An 18,872-nucleotide genomic window follows, 5' to 3' on the forward strand; every position below is an offset into this window, starting at 1 on the left:
ACATCTTGATGAAAATATTGGCAAAACAGCACTATAGCATAATACTGTCCACTGGTCTGAAGCTGGAGCACAGAATTCTTCTTTAAATCTAAGCTCTCGTTACCGTAAGGGAATGTACACTGCTTTATTTCGGCAATGGCCAGCTACAGTTTGAGTATAAAGCTGTCCTGGGACTAGTTCTCTCTTCTGTTACTGTCACAAGGTTTCTAAGGCTCTGTCTGTACTGTGAGATCAGGAGTGTCTGGCCACACCTCATCTTAAGGGAAAGGAAATTCAGGCATGTTGCATAGAAGAGAACCACTCTATTCTCCACTCTTCCAAGAAACTGGACATCAAGGACAGGGACTGCAGGGTGTTCTGAGTGCATCTGGCCTATAATCATCATTTAATCAGTTAAGCATTCCAAGGTGAGAAGGAGGGGATAGTGAATGGCAAGTGCAAGAGACTGCTTTACTAGTATAAATATTAGCATAAAACATTCAGAGCAGGATTTACAGTAGTAAAAAGTTTCCCCCTTACAGGGGACATTTCTTAACAGCTGTGTGTGGGCAGATCTGTTCCTTTTGTTAATGTCCAAACAGTACAGAGGGGCCAGACTGTAATGAAAAGTCTGACCTTGTCTTAGCTTAAACAGTTCCTGTATAGGTTACTTCTTGGTGAGAATGCTTTATTGCACTTATTTTGACCACTGCTGTCAGTTATTTTGGGGTACAAGGAAGCACTCTTTCATTGTTTATTACTTTTTTTTTTTTTTCTTCAGGGCATTTGATACTTTGGCTAAAGCACTTAATACCACAGATGGTACAGCAGCTCATAACTTGCCAGATGGGATGGATCCTACAGGAGGAGGGAATATTCATGTAATCAGTAGAGATCAGTCAACACCAATTATTGAAGTGGAAGGACCCCTACTTACAGATACACATGTGACGTTTAAGGTACATGCTTTAAATGTCTTACTAAATAAACTAACACTTAAGACATAACCCAAAATTAAGTCACTGTTTTCTTATTTATTATATTTAATTTTGGCAGTATAATCTAAGGTAACATCTATTGTCTTCTAATACAATTTTCACTCTTGCATGCTGTATCTAAAGAGGATAGGTGTTGCTTCATAAGAGCTTTTCATAGACAAGCGGATGCTTTAAAACTCATTTCACTTTCCAGTGCTGTTGATAATCATTTTCTGTATCATCCCTGATGTCTTGCTTAATTCATTTGTAATTCTAGGTAGTGTAAAACTTTCATCTAAAAGGCTCCTTATATAAACAGAGGTTACAGTGCCTTCTTAGATCTAGCTCTGGTTAGACCACTGAAAAAGGTCTTGCATTTTAGCGATGCTTCAGCTTCAATTGAATGCAAACACACACATATTACAGAATCATAGAATAGTTAGGGTTGGAAAGGACCTTAAAATCATCCAGTTCCAACCCCCCTGCCATGGGCAGGGACACCTCACACTAAACCATGTCACCCAAGGCTCTGTCCAACCTGGCCTTGAGCACCGCCGGGGTGGAGCATTCACAACTTCCCTGGGCAACCCATTCCAGTGCCTCACCAGCCTTACAGTAAAGAACTTCTTCCTTATATCTAACCTGAACTTCCCCTGTTTCAGTTTTAACCCATTACCCCTTGTCCTGTCACTACAGTCCCTAATGAATAGTCCATCCCCAGCATCCCTATAACCCCCTTAATAAACAATGTGTGAGAAACAATAAGGGTGCTCATCTTGCTGTTAGTAAAGTTGCACTGTTTCAAGAGACAGAAACATCATTACTGAAATACATGATACTTAATGTAGGCAAACTTTTGGCATAATCTGCTTATTGCCTTTAATGGTGTTTTGTGCTTGTAGATTCCTATTACATGACTTTCTCATTTGAGATACTTAGATTTTAGATTTTATTTTGCTTCTTTTTAAGAAGTTGTAAAGGATGTTTTACAGCACTGTGAAAAGGGCCAACGCTTCACAGAGCAATGAGATGTATACATTTATTATTAAAATAATATAAAAACATTTTAAAAGTAGACATTTGAGCACTCTCCCGCATAACTTCTTGTCTTTTATTCCCATTTTGCATTTCTTGCCAGTAGTAGTGAGTTAGTTATACAGTTTTCCCGTGACAGTTTCTTGTCACACAGTTGCTTACTGGACAGACTGTGAGAGTAGTTTGAATGTTTTCACTTGTTACTTCTCGATAATCAAAATGGGTTTATGTCTGAACTATATATGTTGTGCTGTACTGTCATTTTTTGCAGCTGACAATGCCCAGTCCAATGCCGGAGTACCTTAATGTACACTACATCTGTGAGTCAGCATCACGACTACTTTTCCTCTCTATGCACTGGGCTAGGTCCATACCTGCATTTCAAGCTCTTGGGTAAATGTACATATTCCATTGAGTGATTTGCTTCCTAATGAATTGTAAACACTGATCAGAACACTTTTTGGCTATTTTGATTTTTTAAATTATTATAATGTTTAATTTCAATGAATTCTTTAAAATGTGTGAAGACTGTGCAATATTCTCCTTTTTGAAGACTAAAATAGAAGATGGCAGAAGAGAACTACAATATCTGATATTACTGCAATTACAGCAGCTAAAGCTGAATCAAAAGCAAGCATTTAATTTGTAGAAATATATCTTAGTAAAGAACTGGTGAGCCCCATTTTACAGATAACCTGAAATGGTTTTCTGTAGTTAGCCTATCTCTGCTTTTTGCATTTTGAAATACTTGTGATATGCTAATATACACCTTTCAGTAAAGTGGTTTGCAATACATTAATCCCTATTATTGTTATTATTAACATAATTACACATGGGGTAGCAGTAACCTGATACGAAAACTACCTACAGTTGTCTGATGTTCTGTTGTTTGTAGGCAGGACTGTAATACAAGCCTCGTGCGTGCCTGCTGGAATGAGCTGTTTACCTTAGGCCTGGCACAGTGTGCACAGGTGATGAGTCTGTCTACTATCCTGGCAGCTATTGTCAACCATCTCCAGAACAGCATACAAGAAGGTATGTTTTCAGTGTGTGATTCTTACACATGTTCAGTGCGTCAACACTAGAGGAACATTTGTGTAACATGTCTCATGATGTTTCCTAATTGGTGGCAGAATTGTTCCCCAAGATCTAGAGGAAGGAGAAGCCTTCTCTTGCATAATTGCCTTTCCTCTGGTGATCTACAGCTTCTGTTGAGCTGTTCCATCACCTTTCCAGGGATGGAGGTGAGGCTGACTCGTCTCCTTCCTGGATTTCCTGAGGCTTCCTGGGTTTTCCTTCTTGCCTTTTTGGAAGACTGGAGTGACATGTGCTTTCCTCCGGTCCCCAGGTGCCTATCCTGTTCTCCATGACTGTTCAAAGATGGAGAGTGGCTTAGCAATAACATCTGCCAGTTTCCCCAGCAGTCATGGGTGCATTCCATCAGGGCCCATAGATTTGTGGGTCTCAGGTTTGCCTAAATGATCTCCAATCCTCTTTGACCAGGGGAAAGTCTTCCTTTCTACAGACTTTCTGTCTTGCCTCCAGGGTCTGGGATTCCTGAGGGCTGGCCTGGGCAGTAAAGACTGAAGCAAAGGCAGCATTCAATAACTCCGCCTTCCCTGTATCCTTCATCACCGTGGCACTCACCTCATTCAGCAGCAGTCCCACATTTTCCCTAGTCTTCCTTTTGCTACTGAGGTACTTGAAGAAGCCCTTGTTGTCCTTGACATCCCTTCCCAGATTTAATTCCAGATGGATGTTAGTCTTCCTTGTCACATCTGTGAATACTGTGAAAACATTCCTATATTCCTCCCAAGTGGCCTGTCCCTTTTTCCACATTCCATAAGTTTCCTTCTGAAGGATTTCTGCCAGAAGTTCCTTGCTCATTCATGCAGGTCTTCTGCCCCTTTTGTTTGATTTGTAACCTACAGGATCTTGAGCTTGGAGGAAGTGATGCTTAAATATTAACTAGCTCTCTTGAACTCCCTTACCTTCTAGAGCCCTAACCCATAGTATTCCTCCAAGTTGGTCCTTGAAGAGGCCACAGTTAGCTTTCCTGAAGTCCAGGGTTGTACTCCTACTTATCGCCCTACCTCCTCCACACAGGATCCTGAACTTCACCATCTCACGGTCACTGCAGCCAAGGCTGCCCCCAACCTTCATATCCCAACCAGTCCTTTCTTTGTTAGTACAAGGTCCAGCAGCACACCTCTCCTGGCTGGCTTCTCCATCATCTGTGTTAAAATATTATCATCAGTGATTTGCAGGAACCTCGTGGACTGTGTGTACTTAGCTGTGTTGTCTTTCCAGCAGATACCAGGGAGGTATCCCCCATGAGATGAGGTATGCCCCCAGTCCCCCATGAGAACCAGAGCCTGTGATTATGAGGCTCCTTCCACCTGCCTGCACAAGGCCTCATCAACTTCCTAATTAGGTGGCCTGTAGTAGACATGCACAATAGTGCCACCCATTTTAGCCTGCCACTTAATTCTTACCCCTAAGTGCTCAACTTGTTCTCCATCCACCCTGAGACAGAGCTCAGTAACTCCAGTTGCTTTCTTACGTAAAGAGCAACTCCACCACCTTGCCTTGCTGGCCTGTCTTTCCTAAGTACTATGTAGCCATCTAAGACAGCATTCCAGTCATGCGAGCTATCCCACCATGTCTCTGCAATTACCATGAGATCATGGCTCTGTGCTCGTACACAGCTCCCTAATTCTTCCCGTTTATTCCCCGTTCTGCGTGCGTTGGTGTACAGGCAATTCAGAGAGGTTACTGAGCATGCAGGTTTCCCAGGACGGGTGCAAGAGGATCCACTGTGGTCATACACACCCTTGAGGTGGTTGGCCTACTGGTTCTCATCTTGGGAGGCAGCTAAGGAACATCTGTCGCTGCTGTGGTGGACCTGTCGTGTTCCCCAGTTGGATGCAGTGGTGTGAGCAAGAAGAATATTCTTGCAGGTATAATAGTTTTGGATACTGCTGTAATGCAGTAATGACTGATTTATTCTGAAGTACCCTATGAAGCATTAAACAGCGTATTTTCTTGACACTCTTTAACACTTATGTGATTTTATTTTTTAATTCAGTGTTGGCCTGTTGATAATGATGACTGTATCAGGAATGCATGACAACCTCTTATAGTTGCTTTTTTTCATTCTTTTCTCTTTAAGGATGCTCCCAAGCACTATGATTGATTACATGAAAATAACATTCCATTTTTAATAGGAGGAAAAAAACAACACTAGCAGCTTTAAACTCTGCAAACACAGCATATTACACGAAAGCTAGATAAATTTACATGTGAGTTAAAAATAGTTACAGAATACTATTGGGTACCAATTTATTTGATAATTTTGGTGGTGCCATTATTGTGCACACAGCAAAAATTGGAAGATAAGCTTTTACTGAGGAGAGTAAAACTTTATTGTAGAACTATAAAATGTGCAAAAGTAGATAATCAAAAAATACCCTTCAGTCCCAGTAAAGGACATTTAGTTTAATCTACTTTATTGGCTTCATCATGATAAAGTAAATTAGAAAATCGATTCTTAAATTGATAATATGCTTTCATAATGAATATGGAGGGTTAGTTTGGGAGTTTGTGTGTGTTTGGTTGGTTGTTTTTTTAATTTAAGAGAGCCTGGACAGCCCTCAAAGTACAACAAACTGATGCTCCTCTCCTGCACTGAGAGAGGGGCAAGAGTTTAAAAGACCAATAGAGAAACATGCACATTGTATGTTCTGCACAGAATTAGGCTTTTAATAATCTCAGAGTTGTCTGTTCCATCTACACCCCAAGCAGAGGGTTTTGGAGGAGGAAGTGATGGAGCTATTCCAGCCTTAAGCTGGCTCCACTTTGGTTCCCATGTCTCAAGAATGAAAAAATGACATCTGTTCTTCAAGCCATACTTGCAGTTACACCATGCTCTTGAGCCCCGCCGCAAGGAGAGGAGGATCTGTTTTATCATGAGTTCTTGATGATTTGTTTTTATCTTTTTTTTTTTGTTTGATTTGTTATCTATTTTGAAAAATTATCATTATATTGTGTATTATAACTTTAAAATTCAAAACAAAGTGAGGAAATTTCAGAACTTTATCTAGAAGTGTATTAGTGATGAAGCTATTTGGGAACTCTGGAATTCAAGTTGACATTTCCAGAGTATTTCTGCACTATTATTTCTCAATACAGAAATAAAAACATTACATCACATGTATCTTGATCTGTCTTGAGTAATTAAACACTTGTATCACAGTTAATGAATTTTAGGCATATAGATTATGCTTTTATTCTTCATGTTTGAATTTCAAATTAGGATTGCATGATAGCATTTGGTTTGTGCTTCTGTTTCCCAGAATCACTCCAGCCATTTGTAGAATCATTCACCGTAACTTGAGTCTCTGCTCAGAACAGTGCATCACTGGAATTAGACTCACGTAGCAGATTATGCAAAACTGGCAAAATCATGCAAAAGAGTTAACATCCTGTTTGCCAGCCCTGTGCCTGACTCAGCTTTGTAAATCTTTAATTCCATAATCATTCAGGTCATCCTTACATGTTGAGTGGTTTTAAGATAGCAAATGACATGAAATGCTGTAAAATGTCACTTGTTTTATAAAAGGATATTGGTTAATATATTAGATGTACTTGAGCTCACATGACAGAAAGCAATATCTTTTTTGTAGATAAACTTTCTGGAGACAGAATAAAGCAAGTCATGGAACACATCTGGAAACTTCAGGAGTTCTGTAACAGCATGGCCAAGCTTGATATTGATGGATATGAATATGCATACCTTAAAGCTATAGTCCTCTTTAGCCCTGGTAAGATATTTAGTAACATAAACAATCATATGTAAATGTTTTAGCAATTTTTCTAATGAGGTTAATGTCTTGCTATGAGTGTGATCTGTCAAACTGCAAGTAAAATGGTTGTTCTATAATGATTTATCACAAACAGTATGTGTTTTAAAAATAACTTTGGAGCAACACATCCATGTTATTTACAGTTCCAGTATATCGGGTGTTTCCTGTACACCCACTTTAGAAGACTAGACTCTCAACTACCTTCAGCTGAGAATCTACGAGTAGTAAGCTATCTGGGATGTGTACTAGCAATATTAGTGAAGTAAATGGCTGGAAGGGTTAGAGGGAGTACATTCTTACAGTGACAAAAAGAAACTGGCTTCAATTTCAACATTTTTTAATACACTTCTAAGAGGGATGGCTGAAATAGGAGCAGAAATACAACTGTATTTTTTATATGGAACTTCCACAACATCTCCAGAACTAAATGTAAACAGGTTGTCCTCCATTTGTTACCCCCCAAAATTACAGCAGAATACTAAAGCATGATCAATAGTGTATATGAGATAAGAGGATTTACTTAAAGACGACACTTGGGATTTTCTGGAATAAGGCGGGGACATTAAAGAAATGGGAAGTGACAGTATGTTTATCAAAGGTGGCAAAATTTTCCTAGGACACACAAAGGTTAATTTAGAACTGAGTGAAAGGTAAATTCTTGTTCAGAAATGTGAATTATTTACTTTAATTCAAAGGTTTGTTCCACTTTGAATTTAACAAAATACAAAGGAAAAGAGCGTTGTGTAATCAGGGGTTGGAGGTTTTTCGGGTTGGTGGGGTTTCTTTGGTTGGTATTATTTTTCTCTTTGCAGTAAAGCTTACAGCTTGCTTTAATGAGAAGGTATTGCTGTCCTGAAATTTGCTTTTGAAACTTTTTTGCAGATTGTACCATTAGGGTTGGGTTTATTAGGGTTTTTATTCAAGCTGGAGGAGCAAGAAGCTCTCCAAACTCAAGCTAGCTCTGTCCCATTCAAGGGAAGAGCAGTTTAAACTCAACACTGAAGATACTTGGCTATAGTCAGGTATGTGGTATTTTCTGGGATCTTCTGATCATGTGACTATCTTTGAGGAGCTGAACCAGCCAGAATTAAAACATGAGACAGACTCAGGAAGGTTAACAAATTGATCTGTCAAGAAAACAACCCAAGATACTGCTCAATCAGCCTAGGCAGTCAAAGTCAGAGGCAACGTATTTAAAACAGCAACATAAACAAGGAGTGTCACAGCCTGGTACATACCTACAGGCTTAATCTCTTTCCCCTTTCTTGTGTATACACACAGCTATAGAGAGAAAAATGAGCAAGCTGATTCTGAAGCCAGGAAGCGAATGTTCAACTGAATGGTTTCCTTTATAGAGCTAACACGTTAAACATCACAATACAAGGGAAATACTTAAATGAAATGAAATGCAAGAATCTTATAACTACATATATTTCATAATGTATAGGGAAACAATCGACATACAGAAATGTTTTGTTTCTTTAGATCACCCTGGTCTGAGCAGTTCAACCCAAATAGAAAAATTCCAGGAGAAGGCCCAGATGGAATTACAGGACTATGTACAAAAATCCTATCCAGAAGATACTTATAGGTATTTATTGTCTATAGTACCCAAAGTAATGTTGTGGGCCGTAGCTGGCAAAAGTACAAAATAACATCACTGATGTAAAAATTGTCTTTTTGACATCTGTTCTTCTTTGCTGATGAGAAAGAGCTAGAACCTTGTTCACAAAAGCATGCAGGTTTGTGTACAACTAACTAGAAGCAAGAACAGCTGCCTCGCTTCTTCCGGGGAAATGAAACTTGACTACTTTCCTTTGCTTGTTTTTTGTTATTCTTTTTTTTTTTTTTTTTTTTTTTTGAGAGAGAGACAGAGTCTCATTGCCATGTTTAGAAAAGTAAACAGAAGTCTCAAGAATCATAGAATCATAGAATAGTTAGGGTTGGAAAGGACCTCAAGATCATCCAGTTCCAACCCCCCTGCCATGGACAGGGACACCTCTCACTAAACCATCCCACCCAAGGCTTCATCCAACCTGGCCTTGAACACTGCCAGGGATGGAGCACTCACAACCTCCCTGGGCAACCGATTCCAGTGTCTCACCACCCTAACAGGAAAGAATTTCCTCCTTAGATCCAATCTAAACTTCCCCTGTTTAAGTTTTAACCCATTACCCCTTGTCCTGTCACTGCAGTCCCTGACACAGCCTTAACCACCTCAAACTTCTTCAGTTCAAGCTGCCTCCTTTTTCATGTTAGTTGTCAAAGAGGTGTTGAGAGAATTAAAGGTTATTATTGCCCTTTGGCAAGTTACTTATGCAGAAAAGTGTAACTGTCACTTTTTAAACCTTGGAAAAACAAAGATTACATGTGGGGAATAATAACCAACTCTTAAGCTTCTGTTTATAAGACATTCCCACATCCTACTTATTTTTTCTTTAATTTTTTTGGAATTTTCAGTGACTTCTCTTTGAAAATACCTTGGTTTTTTTCACGTCTCAACTGTTCTCATTTCTTACTTGCTAGAAATAATTCTCCTATTTCTAACAGTTTCCATCAAAACTATTTTAAATTTCATCAACATAATGCTTCTCTGCACTACAAAGGAAATTCTAACTAACTTCTGTCTAGCAATATATCCTAGAACATACTCTCTTTTATTGTAAAAAGTATCCTCACATAAAGAAGCACAGTCCCATACATTTAAGAAAGGTCTGAGGTGAGTGTAATCTTAAAAAAACAGACAAAAAAACCTCTCATCTCAGAGACTAGTCTCTGCACTCATTTTACAGAGTTAACATCCTCTAGGCAACAGAAAGGGCATCAAGATTCCCAGTTACGTGAAGATAGGATTCTCTACTTCAGAAATATCCTCAAATCCCGCATTCTTCTTCTGTGTACAATTAATTATTCTTGTTTGATGTGTGAGAGCTGGATACCTGCCATAAAAAGAAATACAGAATTTGTTCCATATACTTACTTCTCTTAATAGTGGCTCAAGGAAGAGAATCAGAGTTTTCCAATACAAGGCATTTTCCAATGTCCTGTATTTTAATTGATACTGTTTGTCTCCCTATACTGACCTATAAATAAGTTTATAGTACAAATGTGATTATTTCTGAGCAACTGAATGCTGGCACAAATTGAAATAGAAGCACAAGTGTTAAATTTTCACAAAACCAGCAGCATAGCTTGAATCTTGTTGCAATTTTGCAATCAAGTTTATACTATATGGCATATTTGCAGAATGGACCATATATTTCCTTCACAGATATTCAAGCATTTTCCAGAGGTGTGTGTTCAGTGCTGCCTAAGGTTTGCTATTAACATGGCTGTGGTTCAGGAAATGTATTTATTTTGGCATTTGTGTTAAATGTCTGCCATATAAGCACAGCATATACACTTTGATTACTGTCCTAAATTACAAATGCATTGACAGTCCAGCAAATCGATACAATCACGTCATTATACTCAATCTCTGTTAACATCCTGGTACATAAAAACCCACAGCATTTGGCAATATGTATGAGTAACAACACATCCCTCCAAATTCCTCTTCTCATCAGAAGCAGATTTTCTTGCCTTCTTTTATGCATATCCAGTCCCATTCTTGCTATCTGCTTTGGCATTAATTTGCTGAGTAACTGAGGACTCCTCTGCTTATGGTTTAACTCTAATTAGATTCACTTTTAAAATTCTGTGCAAATGTTCTCACCCAGTCAGTATGAATATTATTCATCTCAGCATTGTCCTGAACTATGAAGTGCTTTGAGAGCTGGGAGTTTCAAAAGCAGACCAGGACTGTGTGTCTGTACATACACATTATATCTACAAAGGCCATTAATACCCTTTTCTTTGGAAAACCACAGAGAAAAATGGTGGCTTTTCATTTCACTTGCAGGATAGAAAAGCAACTGTTCTTTTTAAGATAGCTCAATTAGCTTTTATTGCCTCTTTACTCCCATTTGTGAGTTATGGTAATAATAAAAGCAGATCCAGCTTTTCAGTCACAAAGTATTTTAAACTAGTATTATATGTATTTATAATCCACTGAACTTCTTTTTCAGGCTAGCCCGGATTCTAGTTCGCCTGCCAGCACTTCGGCTGATGAACTCTAGCATCACTGAGGAACTGTTTTTTACTGGTCTCATTGGAAATGTTCCCATTGACAGCATAATACCCTACATTCTTAAAATGGAAACCGCAGAATATAATGGTCAAATAACTGGCACGTCTGCGTAGTGGGAACAACGCAATGAGATGGATCAAAGTAGTTTTCACAAAAACATAGAATTATGAAGTTAAAAGAATAGCATTTTGGTATGTACAACTGTTTTCAACTTGTTACCAGTTTCCTGTCAGGTTTCTCCTTGTCTGTTTGCTGACATTGACAACATTTAAGCAGCTATTAAAAGACCTGCTATAGGACCTTTTCTGCCACAAGGAATATTTTTGATGCCTTTCATTTAAAAGGCTATAGATTACTGAACATACTTTTCACATGCTTTGTATTTAGAAATTAGTGGTGGTTAAAGAGAGTTTTATAATATCAGAGATTAATAGTAAAATTACTTTAAAAGTAAAAAGAACAGTATGTATATATTTAAAAGTATCCTTGGAATTAATATCTAATAAATGCCAGGGAATAATATTAGCACTTTGTAATCACTTCTTGTCAAAGCGACATCATCAACATCCTGCTTATGAGTATGGAAAATGAAAATTATGTCTTTAGTCAGAATGACAGTGATTTCAATGAAAATGTAGAATGCTACAGGAGACAATCATTTATTCTACAAAAAAAATCACTTGCTCTTATGTTATGCAGGAGATAGTAATGTGGATTCTGAACTCAGATATCCACATTATATGAAACCATTAAATCAGCATAGCTGTAATGCACAGTATGATGCAGTCATAGTGACTATTACGTGCTACAGGAATTACCCAAACTAAGAGAAAAAAGTGTGTTTCTTGCCACAGTAATGACAAAATATTCAAGTTCTTTGAAGTTTCTATTCAGACCAACACAGTTATGTCAGATGGTATTCTGCCGGGAGAATCAGTCATTAATTGGAAAAACAGTCATTTTCAAGTACAGCTGTGTAATGTCTTTGAGTATGCTCTTTGTATTTCCATGTTTATTCCTCTGTATCCCTTAAACACCCTCATCATCAGTCCAGTTTAAAACCTGAAATGTATAGAACCCCTGGCTACCATTACATTACAAAGTTCTCTTTTATTTCTGCATGCCCCCTTCCCTGACTCAACACTCCCATTTTTTGAGTGCTCTCAGCTCTCCTATGGCTGTCCTGGGTTCAGCAGTAGCAGTAATTTTTATTACTTCTCAGTAGCTGGTACAGTGCTGTAGTTTTGACTTTCAGCCTGGGAACAATGCTGATAACACCAGTGGTTTTAGTTGTTGGTAAGTAATGTTTACTCTGATCAAGGACTTTCTCAGTCTCATGCTTTGCCAGGGAGGAAGGGCACAGGAAGCTGGGAAGAAGCAGAGATAGGACACCTGGCCCAAACTAGACAAAGGGGTATTCCATCCCACAGCATGTCCTGCCCAGTACAGAAACTGGGGGGAGTCACTCAGAAGGCCCAGATCACTGCTCAGGTTAGGCTGGGTATCAGTCAGGAGGTGGTGAGCAATTGTATTCTCTCCCCTTATTATTTCCCTTATCATTATTATTATTGGTGGTAGCAGTAGTGGTTTTGTGTTATACCTTAGTTACTGGACTGCTCTTATCTCAGCACATGGGACTTACATTCTTTCCATTCTCCTCCCCATCCTTCTGGTAGCGGAGGGAAGAAGAAGAGGGAGAGTGAGAGAGCAGCTGCGTGGTTCTGAGTTACCAGCTGGGCTTAAACCACGACGACGACTTAGTATGAAACTAAAATAGTGTTTACAGTCAATCATATACCACTGCAGTTAATGACTGATATTCCATGGAGATATAAAATTAACTACTTTTTGTCTAGAAGGATGAGCCATCCACATGTTTTCCGTATTGGTTATTAGCTGCTAGCACTGCTTCAGTTTAGTATTACTTATTATGATTATTTGCATTAAATACTTTAAACAAAGGGTTTTTTTTTTTTTTTTTAAAGTCATAGCAGTTAATACCTGTATCTGCTCCTGGCTCATCAGCTGCACACATCAGCTGAATTATTTGCATGGAAGAGGCATTTTCTACTTGTGTGTTTTTATGTGACAAAAATCTAGTTCAGCACTTTTTTTTTGTTCTGAGGTTTGTTTCAACTCCCCTGCCAGTAACCAGCAGATATAACAAGCTCATCTTCCGAGCCTTACTTTAAGATCAGTTTCATTTTGTTTCTTCTTTGCAAGTGCAAACTTTAGCTTATGAATATGGGACAGGAGAGGTTTTTTTATTATTGTAACAATTATTGAAAAGCTATTTCTTCATTTTTATGTCTGGAAATAGCTTGTTTTCATAAAGGCTGAATTTCAATGCCAAACTTGTGTTTACAGAACTAGGAAGCAAAGGTTCACAGTCTGAAAAAGATTCTAAGAAAAGTGACATCTCACTGAAGCTCTACTTCGTGCCTAAAATTTACTCTCCAGAATTTTCAAGGTCCTGTTTCTGCTGCTCTTGAAATGAAAATATTTTAACTCAGTAGAAATATAGCGATAAACCAATTAGATCTTTCTGACCTTCAGTACATGTGTGTACTGGTAATAAGTACTTCACACAAATGCTAGAATTCTGTACTGACTGAAGCTGGGGCATGCAGGGAGTGATAAGGAGACAGTAATGGCCATTCTTCATGCGCTTCAATTTTTTTCTACTCTCTTTTGAGAAGGAACTGGATTTGAATCTTGTAGGTAAAAGAACACTGACCAAGAACTCTGTAGGAGCATTCTGAGTTAGCTTTATAATAGTAATGATTTTTATTGCATTTGTGACAAGGGCAAGAAGCTTTACTACTTTTCTTCCTTTAATTTACTTACAGTGAACTAAAGAAACAGAACTAAGACCATGTGCAACAGTCATCTTTCTCTGCCTATTTACACTGATTGTAAATCAGATGCAATGCTGCTGGTGCCAGTGGAGTTCTCTGACATGAAACTGGTAGAAAAGAAAACAAAAAATCTCCAAGGAGAGATTCTTCAAAGAGATCATACAAATCATACAGGCCTTTGTTTTAGCGGCCTTGAAATGTCCGATTATTAAGGATGCTGACTCAGAACACCCTGGGGCAAGAAACTGTTGTTGGTCACCATTTACCGTGCCATTTTTGGCCATCAGTCTGAAGCCCTTGGCCCGCAGGGCAGCCAAAATACCTCCTGGGAACAGCACTGACTGGAGATTACTATGCTGATTACAGCTCGCTCCCCTTACCACTGCTGTACCCTTTGGCAAAGGGCCTATTCTGAGGTGTGATAGGGAAAACAAGTCAGGGATGAAGTTTCTAGGTGAAACCAGTATCCTGACTGTTCCTTCTTTGGCAGAAAGAAACTTGAGTGTTTTCATTGTGCGTAGCACACAGGGCTTTCACAGATTTCCTGAATGAGTTCATCCAAGATGCTGAAGATACCAGAACATGCCCCTGCTCACTAAAATTAAGAGAGTAGTTAGGGTTCCTCCTTCATTACCTACCATTTAGTTACTAAAGGATAATTTTAAAAAGCACCAAATAGCATGAATAGCAAGGTTATCAGGAATACAGTTCAGCCAGGAAAAGGGAACTGGAAATTATCAGGCTCAGGCTACTGCCAAAGAAGCAGGGATTAAAGCAGCTTTCTGCATTAACAGCATCAGGTGCAGCCCTGTTTGACTTGCGTGGTGTGAGCAGAAGGGCTGGCAGGTCAATCAGCCACACACAGGTGCACCAGCAAATACCTGCAGGATCCTGAGGAGAAAATCACTTTAAACATTGATTTTCTGTTTGAAATCCCTCTCCTTTATTTACAAGTAAGGTAGCTTGGTTCTTTTGCCTCTATTCTTGCCCATAATAGAAAAAGGAGAAATACCTGGCAAACAAGTAGGTTGTGGCAAACTATCTGTCCCAGTAGTTTACCACACTTGCCATACCACAACAGAAGAGCTGCTGCAGTGGTTTGCTCTGATGGTAAACATGGGCCTGCTGTGAGAGCAGCACACATCTGCAGTCCTAATGCCTCCAGATGTCTATGGAGAATCAACAAAATGAGGCCATGTTCACCGTACAGAGGAAAGTAAGGGGCAGAGAGAGGAAGGACAAACTGCCAGTGTCTACTGCATACTGAATGACACAAAATTAGTTTAAAAACCAGCTTTATATGAAAGATTCTCAAGAGGGCATGGCAAAGAGGAGAAAATGAAAACAGTCACTTTTTGCACCTTCTGATTCTAAAGTTGCTGAGGCATTTTAATAATAAATTCTCCTGAACTAAGTTCAAACTTATTGTTTGATGAAAAATGCCATAACCCCTCTTGTTAGATAATGCTACAGTTCTGCTTCTGCTTCAATCAGTGGTATCAGCATTATATGGGAAATACATGTGGAAAAAAAAAGAACATTATTTATCCTGAGGTTGCAGGTTAAAGTGAAATTCTTTGTAAAGTTTAAATGCTCTAAGTCTGAATACATACTGGACTTGGAAAACATCAAACCCCTGAATTACCTTATTCATAGAATCATAGGATGGTTACTGAGCTTTATGTTGTGAAGTCATGTAAGTAAGTTCATCACAGATAATACCATCATAATTCTCACAGTCTGTTTTATCCTCCAGGTTACATGAATGCTTTGGAAATGGCTTATAATTGTTACATTCATGCCTGTCTTCCTTCTTTTTAAAGGATTTGATGAGTTTTTACACCCCTTTGTTTTGTGCCTCCCATCACTGTGCATTTCTGCATGTTGAATTCTGAACCTCACTTGAGCAGCTGAGGCATATGTACATAGTTGTATGTCTGTGTCTATGAATGTATATGTTTATACTTGTCTAAATATTATGTACAGTGTATAGATTGTGTGTAGTGTATGTATATATGTACAGATATGTAGCCATTTATTCATACCATTCTGTTAAAGCTTTTAATTCATTTGCTAATCCAGAGCTTCCTAATTTTTATTTCTTAGCCCAAACTGAGCCTCACTTAAGCAGGTGAATCCTCCTGAATTTCAGAGATTTGCACCTTTTTCTAAACCCAGCCTGATTTTAGGATTTTCTGCTCAGAATTTGCAAATATATTCCATGAATTTTATGTCTTTTTCCGTTACTCCTTTCATCCTTTTTTATCTGAGGTGTAGAAGTCTGCCAGTAAATAGTTAATAGAATATATACTATAAATACATAACTACACTCATAAAAAAAAGCCCTCCCTGTTTCCAAGCCATACTCGTCTTGCAGCCTTCTGAGAGACTTTTTGTAAAAGTTTTATTTGTAGTGACACTTGGAAGAGATTGTTTTTAAGTCTTCAGCAGTGGCTACTTGGAAGAAAACCAAGTTGCCCCTTATCACTGAGCTGTAGCATACAGAACAGGATGCAATGGATGCTGTTCAAAAAATACTCGTGAGGCCATAATGATAACATGAAACCAAACCATTAAACCAAGATTCTGCTCAGTGAAACAATGACAGTTCTGTTGCAGTGGTAATTAAATTGCCCCTAGTTTCTTTCTTAGCAAGCATCAAGATTTTTCACAATGCATTTCAGTTGTATATTCACTTTCCAAAGTTATTCTCGTTATTGTCTAGCTTAAACTGAACAAAGCTGGTTAGTGCATTTAGTCGTCAGACTAATGTCCATGTTCATGTTCTATCCTTTTCTGACACTACCATCTCTGTACCTCCTGCACTCTGTGTGCGGTTTCCATTCTTTGCATGAGAGGTGGGCACATCAGCATTTGTGAAATCAGACTTGAAGTAGTTACTCACAGGGAGTATTTAAACATTTCAATTATAAAAATATAAGTAGTTGTTGTTCCTTTGGCTTTCTGATGACTTAAATTGCAAAGGAAACCTTCTGTAAAGCAATTCTATTAACTCTTGTTTCTTAAAACAAAGCATTTCACAGACCACATAGGGGAGTAGTTCACCAAGTCTTGTTTCTGCCGTATTAAAAAGGTGAAGAGGAATTTTCTGGGCATTTGTTGCCATCTTCAATGTGTCAAAGACTTGGGCAGATGAGCAGACACCAGTTAAAACAACGTGAGCTTCTTGTGTGCTTAAAGTAAAACACAAACCTCTTTGAGAGTCAGGCCCTCTGCTTGTAAAGCCTTTGCTCTGCAAAGTGCTAAGAATGTTCTCTGTTTCTTGCTTATCTTTTAGTATGTGTTTGTAAACTTTTGTTCCAAATATAGAAAAAATGGTAAAACATCCATTCTAACGTTTCAAACCTTATTATTGAGATTTTTCTGCAGGAAAATCATTTAAGTTAATGGCAGGAATTCCTGTGTCAGATGGTCCTTCATTGGTGTCTTGACAATCAATCAGTGCTGTTCAAATAATGTTTGTTTTCCTCTTTAAAGGCTGAATGGAAACCTGAATGTCTTTTAACATCACTGAACTGCAGGAACATTTTTAAAGATTAAGAAGCCAGTTGGGGTATTGATCAGGATTTAATCCATTTTAAAAGATCAATTGTGAACTTAGAAAAGAGCATATTTTAAGATTGTGAACTTTTTTATATACACTTTTGAATTGTTTGTATTCTGAAGGACAAAATGCACTCACATGTAAGTAGCAACAGAGGCTCTGTTGTAATGCTCTGTGGAAACTGTGGAATGTGAAATTAGCTTTCTCCGGTCACAGAGAGCAAAACGTTGAGAAGCACATCTCCTGCCAGGTCTCTTAACACCCCAGAATAACTGGCTTCTTGTGCATTTTTCTGATCATCCTAGATAAACGATAGCAAGGCATAGGTCCATTTTAAAATCCTTTCAATGACTGTGGGTTGAAAGCAGGTCTGAGGACATTTCACATTAAAAGGATGTGTTTTGAGAAGGAAGCACATCACTTGCAGAGCATTCACATTACCTTCTCACACATGGAGTCAGCTGAACGTGGGAATCTTTTTAGTAATTACTCTATACTCCAGAATACATTGCAGGCCCGTGTTCAGCTTCCTAACTGCAACCTGCACATTGTGTATGTGTTGTGTCTGTTTGGCATACTGAGGAGTTCTGAGCTCCTACAAGAACAGCAGGTTTTTGTAAAAGGAATCATCTAATTCTGTGGGATATTTTCGGGAAGTCTTTGTTCATGATAATCTAGAAAACTGTTGTTTATGTTACTGTATTCCAAGTTAAAAATCCTGCAGGAGTTGTTAATTTCTCACAGCTTCCTTTGTGAAGTCAGCACTATGTGCGGCAGCATTTGAAAATAACAGCATGTTCTTTTTTAATCTGAATTTTGTATCTGATCAGTGTCTTCAGTCATGAAGAGGGATTTGCATTGTTGTGTTTGTATATAGAGTATTGCGGTGCATGATTTAGCTTATGCATTTTATTAAATGCTATTTAATAAATGTTTAATGTAATGTGGCATTATATTGTTGTGGCTTAATACTACTACCTAATTGAGGTTTACTATTAAAGCGAATTACAAATACGTGTCTTTGAGTTGTATCATTAAGTTCAATTAATTTCTTTTTAGACATGAGGTGTCTAAGCCAAATCCTTCATTTATTATCTTTTAGGGGGAAACTGTATTTTCCCTTCACTACTGTGACTGTGAGTGGTTTAACTGGTTTTAAGAGGGAACACAAGTCCCGTGAGCCCTCCTGAAACCAGGGAGCCACCTGGGGGAGAAGGACCTTCTCCTCAGCTCCAGTTCATCCTCTTCAGTCTTCTGTTTCTCTCCGGGTTTTGGAGACCGCTGGCTGCCAACGGACGGGGCTCCACCTTCTCTTGTAGCGGGCAGCTCCTTCCCGTTCCCAGTTCCGGGGTGAAGGGGACGCGCTGGGCCGCGGCTCAGCTCCCTCGCACACGCTGGGTAATGGGGTCACGGGCTGGGGCTCGGCTCCAAACAGCGGCTGAACTCGCGCGGCCGGCCGGGCAC

General features: G+C 38.8%; 1 protein-coding gene across 9 annotated transcripts in view; it reads left to right on the forward strand.

Annotated features, from left to right (window-relative positions):
• Positions 1-18,422, forward strand: part of NR2C2 (nuclear receptor subfamily 2 group C member 2) — a 41,632-nt gene extending 23,210 nt beyond the window's left edge. For 4 of the 9 annotated variants that reach the window (XM_065687402.1, XM_065687399.1, XM_065687401.1 and 1 more), the window contains 6 exons: positions 761-938; positions 2,263-2,384; positions 2,887-3,026; positions 6,677-6,814; positions 8,342-8,447; positions 10,924-18,422. In XM_065687402.1, the coding sequence (XP_065543474.1) occupies positions 761-938; positions 2,263-2,384; positions 2,887-3,026; positions 6,677-6,814; positions 8,342-8,447; positions 10,924-11,098 (859 nt within the window). In that variant the 3' untranslated portion in view covers positions 11,099-18,422. The other 5 variants (XR_010614342.1, XR_010614344.1, XR_010614343.1 and 2 more) reach the window with 5 other exon arrangements.
• Positions 18,423-18,872: the final 450 nt, after the last annotated feature.

The sequence above is a fragment of the Lathamus discolor genome, chromosome 7, assembly GCF_037157495.1.
Source record: "Lathamus discolor isolate bLatDis1 chromosome 7, bLatDis1.hap1, whole genome shotgun sequence".
NCBI classification, from domain to species: Eukaryota; Metazoa; Chordata; class Aves; order Psittaciformes; family Psittacidae; genus Lathamus; species Lathamus discolor.